This window comes from Copadichromis virginalis, linkage group LG15 (assembly GCF_057382275.1).
Source record: "Copadichromis virginalis isolate Kocher_CV1m ecotype Utaka linkage group LG15, C_Virginalis_male_GT1.1, whole genome shotgun sequence".
Classification (NCBI taxonomy): Eukaryota; Metazoa; Chordata; class Actinopteri; order Cichliformes; family Cichlidae; genus Copadichromis; species Copadichromis virginalis.
Genome location: NC_140632.1, coordinates 34,546,223 through 34,568,054, shown reverse-complemented (window position 1 = coordinate 34,568,054; position 21,832 = coordinate 34,546,223). Strand labels below are relative to the sequence as shown.

General features: G+C 41.7%; 1 protein-coding gene across 4 annotated transcripts in view; it reads right to left on the bottom strand.

The window, feature by feature from the left end:
• LOC146692848 (3',5'-cyclic-AMP phosphodiesterase 4C-like) overlaps positions 1–21,832 on the bottom strand; it is an 82,226-nt gene that overhangs the window by 5,883 nt on the left and 54,511 nt on the right. For 2 of the 4 annotated variants that reach the window (XM_085433065.1, XM_085433068.1), the window contains exons 2-15: positions 17,156–17,347; positions 15,681–15,722; positions 14,561–14,597; positions 13,278–13,351; positions 13,144–13,193; positions 12,662–12,774; positions 7,944–8,037; positions 4,476–4,648; positions 4,287–4,385; positions 4,035–4,199; positions 3,811–3,910; positions 1,841–1,995; positions 1,075–1,197; positions 71–253 (exon numbers count right to left, since the gene is read on the bottom strand). In XM_085433065.1, coding sequence (XP_085289191.1) covers positions 71–253; positions 1,075–1,197; positions 1,841–1,995; positions 3,811–3,910; positions 4,035–4,199; positions 4,287–4,385; positions 4,476–4,648; positions 7,944–8,037; positions 12,662–12,774; positions 13,144–13,193; positions 13,278–13,351; positions 14,561–14,597; positions 15,681–15,722; positions 17,156–17,347 — 1,600 coding nt within the window. The remainder of the gene's footprint in view (positions 1–70; positions 254–1,074; positions 1,198–1,840; positions 1,996–3,810; positions 3,911–4,034; positions 4,200–4,286; positions 4,386–4,475; positions 4,649–7,943; positions 8,038–12,661; positions 12,775–13,143; positions 13,194–13,277; positions 13,352–14,560; positions 14,598–15,680; positions 15,723–17,155; positions 17,348–21,832) is intronic. The other 2 variants (XM_085433067.1, XM_085433066.1) reach the window with 1 other exon arrangement.

The following is a 21,832-nucleotide window of genomic DNA, read 5'->3' as shown; positions in this document are numbered from 1 at the left end:
GTATGGAAGCATTATGTAGACAGGTTATTATGAGACTAAAACATCTGTTAACTTTGCCATCTGTCAGCACCTGACTCTTTTCTATGGAGGCGTTGTGTTTGTCACACATGGGGCTGATCTCCATGCCTCTATCCCGCTCCCTGTCTCCCTGGGTGAAACGCTCCTTCATGATGCGGTCCGTCCACTGGCGGTAAAGCTCCAGCGGTTTGGTTGGATTGCTCAAATCTGCACAATGGACCATGTTCTGCAGAACCTGGAAGAGAAAAACGCAGTCAGATGTGGCGTGTCATGCTGGGCAATGTTAGAGATGCAATGCAATCTCAACTGTAAAAATAATCCAGAAAAAAATTCAGTTTGAAAAACATTTTGAGCTTTGGCAACAGTCACTCATAAAGCTAAGAAAGTTAGTTAATGTTACTGTCATTTTTTTTTTTTGGGGTGTTAAATCTGTCCATTCAGAGCAGCAGTCACTGCTGACAGTAAAAACTACTGTTTATTCAAACAAACTGCATTTTGTAAGTGCTGTCAAGGAGGTGGGGTATTTATTACCTCTTTTTTTTTTTTTTTTTTTAAAGAAATTACACAATTTATTACTTAGAAACAAGATGAACACAGAACAAAACAATACAGATTTTCATTGTACTGAGAGGTTAAATACCCAACTTTATTCTTTATTACTATGATCAAAACCTTTTACTTCCATCAGAACCTCAATACTCAGCAAAACTGTACAGATGTTATGACTAATCTGTCCAGTAGATGGCAGCACCTTCACACAGACTGCCTGGTTTAAGTGCGCGCTGTACAGCTGTGCACAGGTCAAAATGGAAACACGCTGACACCAGTGTCTTCGAGCCACTGCATAGTTTTCATCTGTCACATTGAGCAATTTTAGTACCAAAATCCTTTTTATTAAAGACCTAATGGTGAAATGTACAGAAACAACTCTCTTCTGCTCATTGCACTGAATGGACAAATGGTTTGCACATGTATATAATTGAAAAAATACAACGTATAATAATTATTTTTAAACATATACTATTAAAGTGTTATGCCAGCAGGAGTTGCTCTAACCTGGATACGGTCAGAGTAATTGTCTAGTAGAAGGACTCCCAAACTTGTGACTTTCTTGGTCTCCACCATTGTCTTCATGTCTGCCAAAAAGTTCATGTGTTTGGACATATCTGTGGCCAGCACCTACAGAGGACAGCAACCACACAAATACACACAATGCATTACAATTGTAAAGGTCTCATGCTCAACCTAAAGATGACTTCCTTGTGATTACAAGGAAAAGGAAGGATAGATGCAGGAAGTGAAGTGTTGTCTTACAGTGCCTGGGTTACAAAATGTAATGCTGACAAAGCAAATGCACACAGGCTGTTTTATCATCTATCAGATTCACTGCAGCAGTCCTGAGCAACACCTGATCTCTGTGTGTGTGTGTGTGTGTGTGTGTGTGTGTGTGTGTGTGTGTGTGTGTGTGTACCATGTTTACATATCTTTGTGGGGACCAGAAATTTGAATGTTACTATGTTTGTGGGGGTTAGGGTGAGCGGCTACGGATTGCATTATGTCAATGTGATGTGCGACAGCAAAAATTATGTTTCTGAGTTCAGCTCACAACCTTCTGGTTTTCTTTGTTCCGTCCAGTTGTAGATGCGAAAAAAAGGAAGCTGCAATTTTGTTCTCAGGAAAAATATATTACCAACAAGACTTTTCAGTGTGTCAGCAAGCATTCACAAGACAAACAAAAAACTGAACTGAAACGATCACATTTCAAAGGGACAGTATAACTAATGTTATAATATAAATCGCATAAAAAGGGCAGCGCTCTCACCATGTCAATCACCATCTTGCGGAGAGAGTCTCTCTGTTTCTTGCTGAGGTTCTGGAAGATGTCACAGTTTTCCTCCTGCAGCAGTTTGAAGCCCACAGCGAGATGGTGGTTTTCCAAAACTGACGCGTCATTATACATCAGCGCCAGCTCTGAACCTGGAGAAACGGAGGTAGAAATCCATAAAAACAAAAAACAGAACACCTTGAAGATAATTCTACTTTATTTAGCTTGATGTAAATCGGAGCTCACAGCAACCCACTGGGAATTAAATCATGTGCCACAGTGTGCAAATATAATAAAGAACCTGACCTGGCATCATTTCTATGTATTACTATGTATTTTAAAGACTGGAAAAGTTAAGGAAACATGTTAAAATATTTTGGCTGTAATTATTATTGATTTTAATCTGTACGTCTTTTTTTCTTTTTTTTTTTAGCTAATTTTCAACTTTAATGTATTTACATCGTCAATTCAGACTCTTGTTTTTACATTTCTGAGCTGCATCTAAACTATTATTAATGATAACGACTGAACAAAGCTGCTAAAATAAATGTGCAGATTACAGAGATCCATATAGATTAAAATAGACATATTAAAATAAAGGAAATAACCCTTTAATGCATAGTGGTCACTACAGTGGACAGCTAGTCAAAGGCTGTGTTCTTGTATTTGTGTCAGTGTTGATGGTACACTTGCACATAAACCACTACAGTAGACACTGATGTGTCACTCCATACCAAATTCATAAGTCAAAACGTATGACTTATGAAGGGCCAGAGTCGTCTCTATTTTTTGAGGCGACTGAGGTCCTTCAACATCTGCCAGAAAATGCTCGGGATTTTCTATGAGTCTGTTGTGGCCAGTGCGATCCTCTATGCTGTTGCATGCTGGGGGAGCAGGCTGAGGATCGCAGATGCCAACAGACTTAATAAACTAATCCGTAAGCCCAGTAATGTTGTGGGGATGGAGCTGGACTCCCTCAAGGTGGTGTCGGAGAGGCGGATGCTGTCCAAGATAAAGACAATGTTGGATAACACCTCCCACCCACTCCATGACATGCTGGTCAGTCACAGGAGCTCGTTCAGTGAGAGACTGAGATTACCGAAAAGCACCACTGAACGACACAGGAAATCTTTCCTGCCTGTGGTTATCTCCCTGTACAACGCATCCACTTAACACACTGGTTACTGCTACAACTACACATGTTTCTTTTCCAGCTATTTATTTATGAGTGACTTATGTATGTATATATATGTATATATTGTACTATTCTTAGTTAGCGTATTGTCTGTCTTGTCTTAATGTTGGTTTATGTTGGTTTATAATGGAGCACTGTAACAAAAAATAATTTCCCCCAGGGATCAATAAAGTATTCTGATTCTGATTCTGATGTTGTCCACCTAAGTGGACATGTAAAAAAAACTCTTTGAACAGTACATGTTTTAAAAAAAATGAAGTTCAAAAATCTTTTTTTCATGTCTAAAGATGAATAAAAATACTGATTGAGGTTGTCATAATTCATGCATCAAAGGGTTAAAGGAACAAAAATAACAGAAATCAATAAAAATCAATAGAAAACCTGTGGCGTGTATTTGTATGAGAAAGTGGAATAGTGACACAGAGGTATGCATTTTGTTTCGGGTCTGTGAGTTAACTCAGATCAGTCTGCCTCCACCATTTGATAAATATATCATCCTGAGGTCTCGGGGAATATGGCGTTCCGATCTGATATATGTACTACTGTATCTTCTTGACCCTATTTTCTCACTATACTTAGAAAATAGTGTTCATATCTGGTATTTGATACAAAAATGCCACCTTTTGATCCTTAGTGACATTTTGGTGGAATACCTCTTTGAAAGGCGGCTTTAATCCTAAGCTTTTAGCTACAGTTTCTTAACAGTCAACTTTTAAACTGTCCTTATTTACCCCAAGCTGTGTGCTGTTTAAATAGAAAGACAGAAGCCTACTGGTGTTTATGAGGAACTGGTTGGTGACTCCTGGGTGGTCAACATCGTGGATAGCACTGGCAAACAGAGCGGCGATGATCTCCAGGTCTGTGAAAACCACCTGAGGTGAACGAGGAAGAGAAAATTAATTTATTCAGAAGAAAAAGTAGGTGGAGCTTTGCTCGGTCCACTGAGAGATCAGAGCCCTGGAGCTGGTAGGGTTAGATAATGCCTTATTTGCTCACCTCTAAAGCTGGGGTGGAGAGGAGGACGTGGGTGGACTGCACCACATCAGCTGCGTGGATGCTGTTGTGATAAGCTATGTCTGCATGGTAGTGGTCCTCTAAGGTCATCATGAAGGTGATGAAGGTGTCAACTGGGATATCGAAGGTTTTCAGAAGGTCTCGCTCCTGTCACATTGATGAGGAGCATTCAAGATAAACATGAGACACAAATTGGGTCGATTCTGGTCTTTGGTGGAGCGAACAGATTTCTACCTGGAAAATGGTGTACATGGTCACTGTCAGAGGACGGTTTCCAGAATATTCTGCTACTTTGAATATATCCATACCCCAACGATCGATATCCTCAAATTGCTGCAGAAATAAAAGAGAGCATGTAATGACACAGCGCATTTGTAGGTGTGTTTGTGTCTTTCTGTCTTTGCAGCGTATGCGCGAACCCACCTTGGCTAGCAGGTTCTCGTGTGGTGTGTTGACTCCAAAGCGAGGGATGGAGGCAGGCGCCAAACCCGGGCTTTGTGTGACCTTTTTCACACCGCTGATCTGTGACATCGGCCTCTTTTTCTTCTCCTTCTCCTTCGGAGGAGGAGAAAGGATTTCCACGTCATGTTGTTTCTCTGCAACATGAACAGACACGTAATGTTATGGCCAGATGTGATCCATTAGATCTGTAGGTGTTAGAAAAACCGTGACAGAGTGCTCACTGCATCCACTTGTGTCTTCAACCAATTTAAAATACACAGCCACTTGATTATTCAGTTCTACCTGCCTTACATTTAGAGGGAGATAATCACGCTGGATTTCTTATCTTTGCAAAGCTTTTTACTCTGACAAACGCAAAAAAATCACAAGTTCTCTCAGATCTGTTAAACTGACTCACCAAACTGTCCACAATGTAGCCATTTCTATGAAGCAGCCCTGTTTCCACATAATGCGGGTCTGACTGTCATTTAGACACACTGCTGTTAGCAGCTGTTCATGAACCTAAAAACAGGACGACAACCTCCTCACTGCAATCACTCGCAGAGAGATTGGCAAAGTTCTTAAAAAAGGTACGTTCGGATTTAAACATGCAGACAGACGCAGCCGACACGGTGCAATCAGTCTGAGTAAGCATGCACCGATGAGCGTACCTCATTTGTGATGCGCTTCTTTGGAATTGGGAACTCAATTGATCGCAAAGTGGTTGTACTCCTAGTAAAAGCTTGGCTGCTGAATGCTAGTGTTACTGCGCAGCTACTACATCACTATTGGTGGACGGATTTGCAACTGACTTGCAATTTTTTTGCCAGTTTGTCATAGTTAATCATATTGCCACAAACATTTTACATATTGGATGTAATTTCTAATTTGACCCATTTTAAGCAAACCCATAGGAGGCTGACTCCATCTTATTGCCATTCGATCACAATGCTCCGCCTTAACAGCCCAAAGTTACTTTCAAGACAGGAACTGACTCTAAGTGGCTGCAGACCTGGTCCCTGTTTTTGCAACAACCATTTCAGAGATGATGACATTCCAAGTTTATTGCACAAAATCACAATGATTTTGCTTTTGCTGTGGCCTCCTATCACTGTAGAACTATTGTAGATCTGCCCTAGACAGTGGGAAGTATATGATGATGTGTCTGCATACTTTTAGCTACTGCTACAATTACTACTAATACTGTCAATATTTTAGTAATCATTGCACTACTAGAAACACTTAACTCTGTAAGTATTAGATGATAGTGTGACTGCAACAGCTCACGCAAATTCTCAATACTGCAGCTGGAACTTGTGATTCTTCAATTGTTGCTGCAGTCACATCCACTAGGTGTACTTTATAGACTTACTAGGACTTTAGTTGACACATTGTGAACAGTAGCTGTTACTACAACTGCTATTAACATAGATAATACAAGTCCACCTCAACAACCAACAGTTTATGGAAAACCTGAGAAAAAAAAAAAGAAAAGCCTGGACATCCATGAAAGACTACAGAGGATTTTCAAAGGATCCTGTCCATGGTAAAGAAGATCTTTTTCACAGCGTGCAGCAGGATGCAAAACACTCCACTCCCAGGGCTACTGTATAGACAAGTTATCAAGAGAAAATACTGAGGGTTCATCAGTGTAAAAGCAATGTAGAAGTAAAGTATGTTACAAACTAAGCTAAACTAAGCTAAGACTACTGAATAAACAGAAAGCCTGCAGTAAATAATCATAAAGGCAGAAATCCACATTTTGGTGATATCCATGAATTTAAGCAATTAATTTATATTTGTGATATTGTTTTCCACTTACAAAGACTGTATAAAAATAGTGGCAAATCCTAAATGGTTAAAGTATGCATGTCAGTTGCATCATTTTCTTCATTTCAAACCCACTGTAGTGGTGCACAGAGCTAAAATTCAGGAAACCGTCACTGTGCAACCTGACATTTTCCTAAACACATGAATTCCTGCACAAAGGAACTTAAACATACGGAAAACATGTGTAAACCCATCTTCATCAGCAGTATAATGACACATTATCATTATAATGACAATGAGACTCAGTTCACACCACCTGATCAGAAACCCGAAATCTATTTGTTCGTAGCTGAGATAATAAAACAAGGCTAAAAGGAGCAACAACATTGCTGGTTTTGCAGTGCTTGCTGAGAGATCTGGCCAACTAAACACAATTAATGTAAGTATTGCACAAAAACACCATGAAAACAGATTTTACGGCAGCAGGTGAAGAACACTAGCAGCAAAAACGTAACGATGATGGTTAAAAACCATCTGTTTCCCAGCAGTTTGATGACAAAGCACACTTGATTAAGATCAAAGGCAGAAGATTTTGTTTTTCAACCCAAATTAGAGAGCGTAGTCCTTGAGGCAAAAACACAAAAACACCAAAAGGTTTCCTTTGACGGTATCAGCATCATCTCAACATGATTTGTTGACTCAGAGGTACTGCCCCAGCAGACATGGCTGTGTTGAAGACGACTCATCCATTTTTTGGGGGGTACAAACCAAGGGAATAATGATACCATTGTGACATCACGGACAGCCAGCTTTACCTCACGTCCACACATCCTCTTCGGTATTTTCCATTCATTGTGTTTCATTAGCACAGAGGCACGAAATCCAGATACGAGCACACGGCACCTAAGGATGCACAGCGATCTGAGTGGCAGCGTCACACGAGGCGCTGTCTGGCCTTTCTCACCTCTCTCACAGTGCCTTCTCTTCCTCACACCCAAAACCATGGTGCTCATTTCCAAACGCAGCCAGACTTGAAGAAGAGGCACTCATATCAAAACGGCGTCCGACTGACAGCGCCATCCTCGTTCAGCCGGACCATCCTGCCGGAAGGGCTGTTGAACACTGAGCCTCCTATTCATACGGCACGCCGTTGAATAATGTGCACCCTGTTGCCGTGACAACGCCACACAATGTGTCCGGGAATGCTGTCTGCAGCCCCGCCTCCTTCTTTTTCAGAAAAAGGAAAAATCCTCACCTTCTCCATCTGTCCTGTTAACACAGTCCTCACCTTCTTTCAGAAACACGCTCTTTTCATTTCCATGTACAAGAAACCCCCCCCCCCCACACACACACACAATGACTCCCTTCTTCTATATAGTAAAATTCCCTTTCCCTGTTCCTTTGGAAAGTCATCCTCTCCTTCCCTTCCCTTCTTTCTGTCTTCTTTTTTTGTCCCTATTCATCCTCAAACCACATTTTTATCCACTCCAACAAAATACAAGAAGACCTCCTAACATTCAAATATGTTGAAGAGCAAAAAAGAAAAAAAGGAGATGCAAAGAAGCAAATTAGTTTACTGGCAGTGTTTCCCCTCAGCCTCGTAGTAGATACACCTGTGGTATCAATTTGAAAATCCTTCTTCAGTCGTTGCATTCACAAGATTTCAAAGTTCTAACTTACCGAGGAAGGTGTTGGCGATGTACTCTGACACCTGATTCCCTGAGCGGCTTGTTTCCGATAGCTGTGTCAGCTCGCGGTTCAGCATCCTCTTAAACTGTGTAGACATGACAAAACCATAAACAACACATGGTTAGTCTGCAAACACACACCAAGCATATGGGTGTGCATGTGTGTAGCAAGGCATTTTATTTCAAAATCCTTTCTGTAACTATAAACACTAATACAACATGCCTCCTTCCCTTCATTTGACTCTTAGACCAACAGAGGAAATGTGTAGCAAACTACGTTACCAAAATATGGGTGCAAACAAGCAGAAGGACCAAACAAAACAAACACAGAAGCACTTTCCAACGTTTGAATGAAATTTGTTTCATGTTCTAAACACGGAGACAAAACGGTAAACAAAAAGGTTTCCAAGGACAAACAAAAACAAAAACAAACAAACCCACAGTGCATGAAAGGTCAACGGAAAAAATGACTAATATGTTACTACAGACAACCTAATGGATGCATGTCACATTTTAGCTTTTAAATTGCACATTACTAATTTGCTTAGATTTTTGTAACTGCAAAAACGTGGGAGAAATGTGAAGAGGCAGGTGAAAGATCGCATAACTAAAAAACAAATCATTATTTGTGTAACAAAATAGAGGGAAGAAGACGAGGTGCTGTGATGAAGGTGGTAACCTCCATGCATCCACGCTTTACACAATACACTTGAGCTACCTTGAGTTACCTGATACACATGGCTCATATACATAACCCTAAATGAGGAAACACAATCTGTGATCTCATACACCACACTCATTTAATTTGCATTTACTGAAATTGTTTTATATGTAGTGTATGCATATCATTATTTTTTATAGGTTTGACTCATTTTTAGAAGTCTGTTTGGCTGCTGAGGCCTCTGGGCTGTTCCTCCAGCATGCGGTGCTATTAAATACAGGAGGTGCTGATCGGAACAAACCAAGTATTGTGACGCCATAGGGCAGATAGCTAGAGTCATTTATCTTTGTTCTTTATATATCTTAGTTTTGTGAGTTAGATATTGAATAATTTGGGGTTTGATCGTTGTTACAATAGATTCAATTAACTACTAAGCAAACTGTAGATTTTTTTCTTTGTTATTAGATAATTTACAAGTGTTTGTTCCTCACCCTGCTCAGAGTATCTACATTGGTCTGATTGAATCTCTTTGTATCTACTTTATTATACTGGGTTTGGTTCTGTTTTTTTAACCTCTTTTAAGTGCCAAGAACTAAACTTGGCACATGAATGAAGGAAATCTGGGTTTGGTCGATTACTTCTTTGTTGCAACAATGCTTCTGCGAATAAATCTTATACTGTTGGAGAGCCTGTTTCCTCTGAAATGATGCCACATTTGTAAAGAAAATGCATTCGTGGGTCGAGCAGAATAGTTCAGTATGTGAGTTGTGCCCATGAAAAATGTGGCAAATCTTCTCTGACAATATTAAAACTCTTCTTGACTCTTGTTTTGAGCTTCCAGTAGCCTAGATGCTAACAATTGGGTGCCTGATTAGCAGCAGTTGTGAGCAAGGTCCCTGCTACAGTAGTCAGGTGGTGTCTGTCTGCTCTAAAAGTGCCACGTTTGACTGACCTGGAAAGGGCCCGTGCCATAAGGCAACTTCAAGCTGGTGTCTGGGATGTCAGAGACAGGCCATGAAGTGGGTGTCCCAAGAAGATTACACTACACCATTACGCTGGCATTGGCAACATGTGCACTGGGACCTGAACACTTGGAGGTACATTATGTTCAGTGAAGAGTCCAGATTCTGCCTACAACTATTGGATTGTAGGATCAAAGCTTTAAGAGGACATGGACAACACTGTGCTGACTGGTGGACCTTCTGGTGGAGGTAGTGTGATGGGGCGGGGCGGCATCTCCCTCACTGAAAAATAAGGCTTGTTATCTCAATGCAGAGAGATGCAGGTTGTGCGACCAACACAACCACATTTGCGAGAAATGCTGGTTGAAGAATGGGATGCCATCCAACAGCAGTGTGTGACCAAGGTGATGACCAGCATGAGGAGGAAGTGCCAGGCTGTTGTGGCAGTGTTCTTCCACATGGTAAATGGTAAATGGCCTGTATTTATATAGCGCTTTACTAGTCCCTAAGGACCCCAAAGCGCTTTACATATCCAGTCATCCACCCATTCACACATTCACATTCACATTCACACACTGGTGATGGCAAGCTACATTGTGGCCACAGCCGCCCTGGGGCACACTGACAGAGGCGAGGCTGCCGGACACTGGCGCCACCGGGCCCTCTGACCACCACCAGTAGGCAACGGGTGAAGTGTCTTGCCCAAGGACACAACGACCGAGACTGTCCAAGTCGGGGCTCGAACCGGCAACCTTCCGATTACAAGGCGAACTCCCAACTCTTGAGCCACGATCGCACATGCTACTGAGGCCTCCATTTGTTAAACTGTCAGTACGCATCGTTTTTTCAGACTTCCATAATTCAGTCCAGTAAGCTGTTTGCATTGGTAGAGAAAAGTTAGCAAGTTCTTAATGGGCACGACCCACATCTGTATTTTCCTTATTCATTTTCACTGTTAAAGCCCCAAAAACTTCACAGCCAAATCAAATGTTTCATTGTTTTTCCTTCGATTAAGAGTGAAACAAAATGTGGGGAAACCCCAGCAGTACAGCACTCATAGGATTATGCTCCCAGCCTACAGTCCATGAATACCCTTTGATATACCTCCGTATATGCATATATATATACATATATATATATACAAAAATCAAAACAAGCTACAATATCTCTATAATATCTCTAAGCACAAAAAACAAAAAACAAAAACACGTGCACTGTTTGTAGGAAAACAAAAACACAAGTGAAATTTTCATGAAGTTTTAATAAATTAAAAGAGTTCAGTGTTTCGCTGTTGAATTTAATGGCAGTAATGGGCGGTAGTTTCCACACTGATTATGTAACAGTCTCGGCAGGTGGAGGCTGAGGGAGGAAGGAGGGGATCTGGGTGAGAGTGTGATGCTGCAGTGGCTGCACGGCTATTTTGTGGCACACATACAGGCCAACGCAAACACATGCATCAGCCTACATAACTGTTTATCATCTGTTTGATTTCTCCTGGAGCTTCTCATCACGGCTTCCCCCTTTGTGCTTCAGTACTTCCTGCACGCGTGCGCACACACACACACACTTGTTTACATGCGAGCCATTTCTACACCTATGAATCATTCCTCTTAAGATTTCGTGTTTTGTTTTTTGACAATCATGACAACTGCTTCCTCTAACACGCATGGCTATTTTGGCCCTTTTTGTTGTCATTTCTGTGCTACACACACACACACACACACACACACACACACACACACACACACACACACACACACACACACACACACACTCACGTTCAGCCCCTTTGTGGATCTTGTCCTGAGTCAGATCCGACAGGTGGGCTCACTCAGCATTCATCCCACTGCAAAGCCTGCACTGCTGATCACTAGATCCCATTGTCAACAAGGAAAGCCAGCAGGGCTCCCCATCGCTCACCTGTCTGAGTCTCCAGTACAGATAAACCCAGAGAGCCGACGCAGGCATGTCAGCTCACGCATGTTGATGTTAGTAGAGGCTAAAATCCAAGTTTGCTTGCTTAGTAATAGGCTGCAATTTCCCCACTCAGTTCTGCTCCATGCTCAGCAGAGATGGTCTGGACATGAAAAAAAAGTCCATTTAAAAAATTAAAGTTCCCACAGTTCCTAGCTGCAATCCTGAAGATGAAGGGGGGGGGTGGTGCTGGAGGGATAGGGTGGGGTATAGCTGAGGTAGAGGAGGCAGGAGAAGAGCTCTGCCATCAGGGTGTGACTGCAGCCTCTCATTCAACTACTGTCACACGCTGTCAATGATAAACATAAAGAGGGAGAGCAGGAGCTAGAGTGAGGGAGAGTCTGCGAGAATCCCCTGCCCCCCCTGCCCCGCATGCTGGTCCCCCTTCTTCGACCAATCACGTTAGTCTAGCTTAAGGGGCTGAGTGGAGGAAAGAGATATGATTGGCTGAGTGAGGGAAGGAGGAGGTTTGCAGCCAGACAGCAGGAAGAGCCAGCAAGGACGTGCGCTGAGTGGAGAGAGGCACCATTCATGAACAGTAGTGTTATTTACGCACGCCTCAAATCTAATTTTCTTCCTGTACAAAGGTAATTTGTGAACAGTGAAAGCAAGTTTGCACTACAATGAAAAAGCTGAAAATCTCGTGTGTAGTTGATGCATGAGAGTAGATTGCAAAGCTCCTAGGACACACTGACTTTTCCCCCTCCATCTACCTTATTACAGCCCAGTCACAGCCAGTCTGTGTACTCTCTCTACAAACTAAAGTACAAAGAAAAAGTTAAAAGATTTTAGTCAATGTAGTATTTCAGAAAAAAACGAGTAATATTTAGTTTTTTATTGATTTTTATATTTTTGTGTGACCCAATTTGCACCAAATCATCTCAGCTGGAGCTGTTATCGGTATCTACCATCACACAAAATTTAAAAATGATATCTTGAAAACTGGATGCTAGACTGCCAACAGACAGTCAAACAGCACAGATTGGATACTCAGTTGAATAAATACATAAATACATAAACAAATGGGCATAGATCAGAGGCTTTTGTTTTCCACCTGCACTTCTTCACAGCATTAATGATCGGTATGGACACAGCTGAGTTGAATCACCTCACCTTGTTGGATGCCATCTCGCTGACCGAGTGTCTCGTCTGCAGGGTCTCCAGCTGGTCCAGACACCAGTCCAGCTCCTCCAGGGTCTCCATCGCCAGCTTCTGGTAAGGCTCCTCTGAAAGGTCAGAGGTCAAACAAAGACACGTTGCAGTTTACACCTGGGACTGCTGTGGAAACATCCACATCTTTAACATGTTGCATGGGTCTGCTGTTGATCTTGGTAAGAGAAAACTTGATCCTGTCATGCTGCACCTGTCCTGACTGTTAATGTCTTCACCATTCATTTACCAGCACTGTTATATTTGCATCCGTTTAACTGTAAGAAGCGCATCTTTCAGATTTACCTGAATCAACAATCACTTAATTCTTTTTCTATGTATTTAAAAAGACAACAACATTTTCATTTTCTATGAGAAAGGCACCATTAGTCACAGAGGAACTAGAACCTCTCAGTGTCCCATCACCCAGGGGTATTAACACTGACCTGTGAGACATGGATTACACATGGGCGGCTGGTTGCTGCTTGACGGCCGCCTGAAACACAAAACAGATGATGTGTCGGTAGAATAACAAAAGAGCAAATTAGTCATCCGCTCCACATCGTGTTTGTGCTCTTACTTGTTTCCCACACGATCTTGCAGATGTGTCAGAACAGCAAAGTTACTTCTCACCGTTCGTAGACTGGCAAGAACCTAAAAAAAATGAATAAACAAAATACGTGAACCAATTTTCGTTCAAAATAAAGAACCATTCTTTTAGATGGTTGAACCTTTTTTACCTGTTACCGTGAATATAGTGACTTTTTTGTTTTGGAACTTTTAACCCTTTTTAAAGACCCTATCAGGAACTTTTAGCATTTAAATAAAAATGCAAAATGGACTTTGAGTAAGAAGAGAAAAGCTAAGTGGTTTAAAAACATCACACTTTACAGGCACAGCATGCAAGGGTTTCATGTCGCTGATAGTACTATCTGAGCTCAGCTAACTTCCAAAAGCCTGATGTAAGAGAGGAAGCATGCTGAAGCACTGCTCTCTCTCATATCTAACGTTTACTGATGATAAACTTTTATAGGGTAAATATTGGACTTTAGTTTGGAATTATCACATGTACACAGATCATGTTAGTAGGTCGCTGATGATGATCACACACACACACACACACACACACACACACACACACACACACACACACACACACATAAGAACAAGCTGTTCAGCACAAAGAGAATGTGTGTGGGTGTTGTCTGTGAAAAATGAACCATGTCTTATTTCTCAAACTGATGAGTAAGCAAAGAGCAAGGAGCCACGCAGAGCATCTGGACAGCGCAACGCCCCAAATTAGATGGATTTACTTTGAATGGAAACAATTATATTTCACATCTCACTTCACGGGACAGACGGTCTGTCATAAATAACAAACACTTCGGTAAACAAATATTTTTTTAAAGCTCACTGCACCACAGCTACTGTTAACAAGTGAATGGGCATCCACCCTTTAAAGCTCTATAGTAGCTTTAATGAAATTCACTGTGAAAACAGGGCTTTCAGGAGTTCAGAGAATAGTGTAGTGCTTAGCTGTTTACACCATGCTTTCACTGTGGGCTGTTTCTTTATGAACTGCTTACATGTAACTTGCTGCTTGCTGGCTAAATGCATTGATCAGCAGATCTTCACACAGTTCAAACAACTGTTTCAAGTAATACGTGTATAAACATTCATTTTGATGCCACGTCTGTTAAACTGTAAAGCCTGTGCTGTGTTTGGCCTGTTGCCGTACAGGTTGCTGGCTTCCGCCTGTCATAATATCAGTGCTGGCACCCTCGATCCTGAGTTTGGCTTTGATTCAATGACAGCAAACAACGGAAGCTCTTAAAGGACCAGCAACAAGCATATGCAACTAACCTGTGCAAATGGAGTCACTATCATGTCTTCTCCATGCCTGCAAATTAAAAAAAAAGGCCACGTGAGAGGGGAAAGAGCAGTTCATGATGTATTGTGTGATTCCACACCACAAACACACAAATCATGACAACAGTCAGGTTGCTGTTACTGGGATATTTGACTGAGCAGGAACGTCGCAGTTGGATGAGACCGTGACTGGTCTGAATATCACGCTGAACAAAGAAAGGAGAACAACACGTTGTATTAGTTACACAAAATCCTTCTTAGAGGCAAAGGTGCTAAACCTCATAGATATATTGTTTTTGTGACTACGTGGTAATTAAGAGTTGGCAATAAGGAATAGAGGAGCAGGATGAATGTTAGAAAGGCTAGCACTAGTTGCTAGGCAAAAAACCCCTATTCGTATTGTATCTAAGGACTAAAGTTAATTAGTTAAACTTGCATTTAGTGATGTTTTAGTATTCACTTTGATTGACTTCTAAATTTAAATTTAAACAACAAGATTGCGTCTCACAAATAAACCCAGCTACGAGTAAGCTGTATCTCAAGGGAAATGTTAAAAAAGACCAATCCCACTAAAGGTTAGAAATGATGGGATATTAAGTTTATCTATGAGGGACAAAAAATGCCTCTAAGACTTATTTGTATAACTAGAACAACATGCAGGTGAGGAACAGAGCTCATGCTTTGGATGCTTGGGAAACCAGTTTTAGATCAGCTAAAGCTTTCTGGAAGCTTTAGGGTGACAACATGCACACAGACCTCCAGACCTCAGGGTGAAATCATGCTAACTATGAAAAACACTAAGTTGGCCTTCACTGTCCAGCAAACAGTTTGATGCATGACTGTGAGCGCCACCTTGTTTAGTAAAATATCAAAATCCTTTGTAGTCGTCAGGTTTGTGACTGAAACACGGGTGGCAGCACATCAGCATCTGTCAAATGGTTGCTGGGACTGTTTCTCAAACTTTTGAGCTTGAGATGCTTTTGGAGCCGAGCATCCAAGGTAAAGTTGTTCGGATCGTGTTTGGGAAAAGCGTGGGAGATGTGACTCATGAGAGTGTGGCACAGGCCAAAGAGATAGACAGAAAAATCACAGCAATCTTCACACTTTGTCTCACCGAGGTAGCCAATTGACTTCCCAATGCTTCAATCCCTCCTCCCTTCAAAACAAAGGAGCGACAGCTATTGGTGGTCGAGGCCCCATTAACACTCTGGCTTCAAACAGACTGCTAGCTGCACAAGAGAAATCTTCAGCTGTATAAACAGACAGAAACTAGTTGCTGAACTAGCGTAGCGTTACCAGCATGTTTCCCGCTAGCTGGCGACTTCACTGCATTTACACCTACAACTGGTTGCTCTCGTGTTTACATTTTTAAACTCTAGCTGTGCTGCCTGAAGTGTCTTTAAAGCCTGCTGCCAAATGCATGTAGTTCTTCGAGTGTAAATAGGACCTTAGGTGAGCTTACTAGAAATAGTTTTAAATGTATTTATTATAATTTATTGTATTTATGACACTGACACAATCAATGTGATCTCGTGAAATGCAAATCATTTCAAACCTTGACTTAAATGAAAAATTTATTTTGTTGTGCTAAAAAATGTTGAACGAAATACACAACTAGCCACTTTATTAGGTACACCTTCATGGTACAGGGTTGGACCCTTGTTTGCCTTCAGGTCTCTTTAATTCTTCATGCCTTGATTCCACAGTGTGCTTGAATCATTCCTCCGAGACTTTGATCCATTTTTGACATGATAGCGTCACATCAGAAGCTCTATATTTGTAAGCTGTAGATCCATGATGTGGATCTCCTGTTCCAGAGACACAATTCTCCCTTTCAAACCTTTTTTTTCTCCCCCAAATTTCTATTTTGTTAAGCTTGTCCAAACTTTCGCTGTTTGTAGGGTCCACTGTGCTCTTTTGCTCTTGTAGAGCATCTGTTTGATGTGCGTTCAGAGATGCTCTTCTGCAAACTGGGACGCTCTCCCCCAGACATGGCATCAACGAGAATAGCAGCTCCCTGGATTTTGCTGTTTTCAGATCGTTCTCTGTAAACCTTAGAGATGTTTGTGCAGGAAAATCGCAGCAGATCAGCAGTTTTCAAACACTCAGACCAGCCTCACATGATGTCAAGAGTCACATAAGTCACCATTCTTCCTGTGATGCTCAGTTTGAACTTCAATAGCTTGTCTTGACCATGTCTGCATGCTTCCATGTGATTGGCTGACTAGATAACTGGTGTACCTAACAAAGTGGATAACATGGCTAACTAACAGTTTTAAAACATATTGCTGGAATCATATTTAAAACTAACTTTAAAGTTTTCATTTTCATTCAGAAAATAGTTTGTTTTACTCTGCAGTTTCTCAGAGATTAGATGATCTGTAGGTATTCGGCGCCTTCATATCTTCAGCCTCTTTCTGAAACATTTTGATTTCTCTGGAATGATGAGATAAGTTTTTGTGCTCTTAAGCACACTATATATATTCCTCCAAATCCAGCTCTGCAACCCCACCAACAAAAGAACAGAAAACAAAAATCTCTCGGCTTATTGTTGCTGAAACAATACAGAAAGCGTCCGAGAATACTTACAGGTCGCTGGCAGTGGACGAGTTGCGGGACATAGTTTTGGGCGAAAGGTCGAAGTCTGAGTCAGAGCGATAGAGGAAGGACTCGCGGCGCTGACTGTGGGGAAAGTTGGCCTGAAGTACCAGACCAGAACCCGGGCTAGTCTGAGAGTCCAGTGGACTGCGACCCACCGACAGGCCATTCTCCACATCAAAACTACAGAGAAAAGAAAGAGAAGAGAGAAAAAATTAATAAGTATTCTGTTGTTCCTACCCACAAGCTAGCATCACAGCCTGATTTTTAATGAAATAATTATGTTGCTTTCATTTATTTTATTTACATTTTTGGCGTGATTAAAATTGCATGCAGTGACTCAGAGGTCAGGTTAATACCTCTATTAGTATTAGCTGCTATTAACTGCTATAATTGTTGGCTACTTACTATAATATAATATTGAGCATAAAACCTAGCCAGAATAACAAAGAAATGCATAGTTCCTACTGTAGGAAAAAAGCACAAGAAATATATGAAAACATGAGACAGGCAGCAAAGATTTCACATATAAATCTCAGACAAACACAAATATTGTGATGCACAGCACTAACAGTTTCTGCAGAAGCTGCTGATCTGCATGTAGAGACAGAAAGGATAAGACCGTGGTGAGACAGGGTACAATTGCACCTCTATGGAACAGCTAAAGTTGAAAGTACAGTGCAGAGGGCTGCAAATCCAAATCAATTTCCCAAAGTGCCCCCAAATCATCATAATGGAATCTCTGACAGCAGACACAAAGGAGCTACAATTATAAAGTGACACAAGAACGGGGTTCATGCGGACTACCTGAAAATTATAGTAATACAATGCACAGGATGCCACTTTTATTGGCAGCACAATGGGAAAAAAATGTATTCAGATAGAATGTCTCCTCTGAGTTTAAACAGGTGACCTTGTGATTACTGCTTTCACAATCTAGCACACACTCACGCACATCTTTCCCCTTCACCATCTCTGTTTGACGTCAACACTGGCACGTTGCCTCGGTGCAACGACAGCCAATAACCCACCCCGCCGCTCACGCTCTTGCCCGTCATAGCAGCGACATCGAAATATGCCCCCAAGTGTTCAACAAAGAGTTGCTGAAAATAACCACACAGTATTTTTTTTTCCATATTTGCAAAATTTTGATTTTTTTATTGGTATGATAAAAGTGGGATTATGTCAATTCCAGAAAAGCCTCTGTCAGCAAACAGCAGCACAGCTGCAAATGATCAGATTGAATTCTTCTCAATTGCAGGTTTCACTATGACAGTAAATTCCCTTTCCCTCCTAATGCCTTTGAACCAAACCACACTTTTTTGTAACACGCTGTCCAAGCAAGAGCCAGCACGGCGCTGCAACCATTGTGGGCAGAGAGGAAGTGGAGGAGAACTCGACTTTGAGTGTTGTCTGGGGGAGTCAAAGCTTATCAGCTCGGAAATTCATCTTTTTCTGCTGATCTCTGCACTATTTGAAGCTCACCGTGAGCCAGCGTCCTCTCGGCTAAACCTCTTTCCTTCTAAGGAATTCACCTGACTGAGACCTCGGAGCTCCATTATGCGGCCGCTGCATGGGTACGATTAACAGACCGTCTTTATCAATTAGATACATTCTCATTCATGCAAACTCCCCCTTTCATAACAGCTGAAAACAGAGCACCAGTCGAGCAATGGAAGCTTGCTCCTGTGTCTATTTTTAGTGCAGCCTGCCTCCAGCGCTCCAGCAATAATATTGCGTGATAAATGAAAGATGGCCATTAAGCAATCAATGCTGAATGAAATGGGCCCAGTTCATAGAAACAGTGAGATACAGCGAGATCAGGAGGGGTTGGGGGAGGTGGGGGTGGTGATGAGGAGGGCTGTATCCAGCACAGTGATGTGCTCAGCACCTTGCATCTGATTGGTGCAATTTCCCGGAGGGTGGGTTGGTGGGGGTGATATGCAGCAGCAGGGCTTACCTCAATGATGCCACCCCACCACTACACCTCGTTCAGCCCCACTCTACACACCTCCTCCACCCCCGGCTCGGTGTAATCGGCCGTGACGAGGCTCCATCAGAGGAGACCGGTGACGTCAGAAGCTAAAAATAGACCTGGCTGACAGGAAATAGGGGAACTGGGAGACTTGTGATGGTGCTTACGTAGATGCACCCCCACCCCAATGCAGGGTGCAGATGATTTCACCCGTCCGCATGAATATATTTATGAAGGATGATATTTTAAATTCTACTAGGTGAATCCTAGTAGCCATACAGCTCTTTTCATTCCAATCGTACAGTCTGTGTTTTCTTTTTAGATATCGGCGTGAGCAAGTACGATGGCATTCAAGCACATTCCTCAAGGACATCGTGCAGGTGACATGGCAATTCGTAGCATACGTTTAAACTTTTGCTAAATTTCATTATGAGCAAGAGTCTTTTCTAAACCAGACCAGAGGATCCCACATTTAGAATTTCATGCAATACAATATTTTTGTTGAAATGTACAAGAAAATGACAAGTTTATTTGTGTTCACATCAAATTTTCCATAATGTTTAGGGGTAAATGACAAAGGCTAGATACAGATGTTTTTTTAACAAACACTCCTTAAAGTGGACTTGATGAATTTATATGAAGATAACTGCACAGCAAGACCTAAAATATGACAAATCAAGTGTGAAAGAGAATTTTGATGTGGCATAAAATAAAAACAAAATACAAAAAAATCTATACAAAGTTTTTCAGCAGCAGCAGCTCACTTCAGAAGGCTTCTGATAGTGAGACAACTCCCCCTACTGAGGAACAAGAAGTACTGCAATGGCCATTGTTTTTGTGGTATGCACAGCAGACAAGTTATGGTTTAAAATAAAAGAATCCTAATACTCAACTCATATCTCATCTCTTGCATCCTGATCCAGGTACAATGCATCTGGATCTATCTGAATTTTGTAAAACACTCTCCACGCAAGAGACTGGCGACCTGTTCAGAACTGCTCTCCCTATGACAGCTGGAACAGGCTCCAGCTATCTCTTGCTTCTCTGAATTGGAAAAGCAGGAAAGAAAATGGATAGATGGACCCGACTCCCAGTAATCTGGCAGTTTCTGTGTCTTCTGTAACACAGTTTTAATACAGTGTGGTTATACTTCCTTCCATCACCAGTAAAGCAGAGTGGTATTCACCAGATTTGACCATGATACACCTTAAATGCACTTACATGTGCTGTTACGCTGAGCTGTGTTAGACTTGTGACCTTTACCCTATGACAGTTGTGATAGTCACCAGCACTCCCGAGGAAGCGGACGGATGGATGTTAGAGTTAAGTTAAACAGCTCAGTCCTGGAAGTGCTTTTTAAGTTTTTTAAGGTGAATAGTAGAATTTGTTAATATTACATAAATGACGTATTTGTAAAAATGCAGAAAATGTAGAAAGCGTCCCTTTTTTCACTGCACCACAGCTACTGTTAACAAGTGAATGGGCATCCACCCTTTAAACAGAATGACAGGCAGACATTCAGCCAGGCACACTGGCGTCTTGTTCAGTTACAGCGTACATAACACGCTGACCTTGGTCTGTCCCCTGACTCGAGCATTGTTCTTCCTTTCTCTGACGTACATTATGGGTCCCTTTTCTCTCACACACAAACACATCCCTTGACACCCACATCCTAAGCTCTGCTTTTGTTCCCAGGATGTTTAGTTTTTCCCCTTATCACTATATCAAAGAAGGGGGAAAAAATATTTTGTCTGTAAACTAAATTAAAAAGAACTGCTTTTCTGGTTTTATGATCAGTTATTCTTTTGCTAGAAAAGTGAAGCTATGTCAGGCATTTTCAGATTCATGTTTCCCAATTGTGAGGATTTGCTGAGTTTTGTAATTCTAAATTAAATATTTTGGTTTTAAATTGTTTAAAAATAATTTAGTGCATTTGTGTCCTTAATCTTGGAGCAACTTTTGAGTCTAAGTACAGATATACCCTGTATAAGTGGACCTTGAGCAAAAAGTTTAAAACCTGTCCGTATGCCATGAAATGAGATGCAGAACTGATTCCAGTTATTGTTCGTTTGTTGTTGTTGTTGCTTGTGATGTGCTCATGGGAAACCAGGCTGAGGGATTTCAGAAAACATTCTGTTGTGTGTGTGAGAGTGACCAGAGTCCAGATGTTATTTGATGGCTGAATGACACAGCCATCAAATAACAAACCGGCCTGTCCCCTCCGGGGGTTGGAGGTAAAAACACATACTTGCACACACACCCTCCCTCCTGTTTTCTTCCCTTGTAGCGTGGGAATTGGCCAAGGGGCCTCAAACATCACACCAGGAAGGAGACAAGAGGTGAGGGGGAGAGGAGGAAAACAGACCAGGGAATAATTTATACCACTGAGGCTCAGTCTTAGCAAATAGTGAGTTTTCTCCAAGGCTCAGGTTAGCATTAGAGTACAGTGTGTCTTCTCGTTGCATTATGTCACTAAGAAAGGAAAGACAGAGAAGCGTGTCTGTGTGACAGTCCAGGGAGTAAAGAGGGTTTGTTTGCTTTACACCTCAAGCCTATTGTATATTTGATCTGAACACAGCAGAAAAACAGCCTGCTTCCCTTCGTCCAGCAGCCTGCCAAACAGATCTTTCCTCTCACTGTCACTCTGTGCAGCTTGCACGCTCTGTGCGTGTGCGAACGTCATCACGACAGCA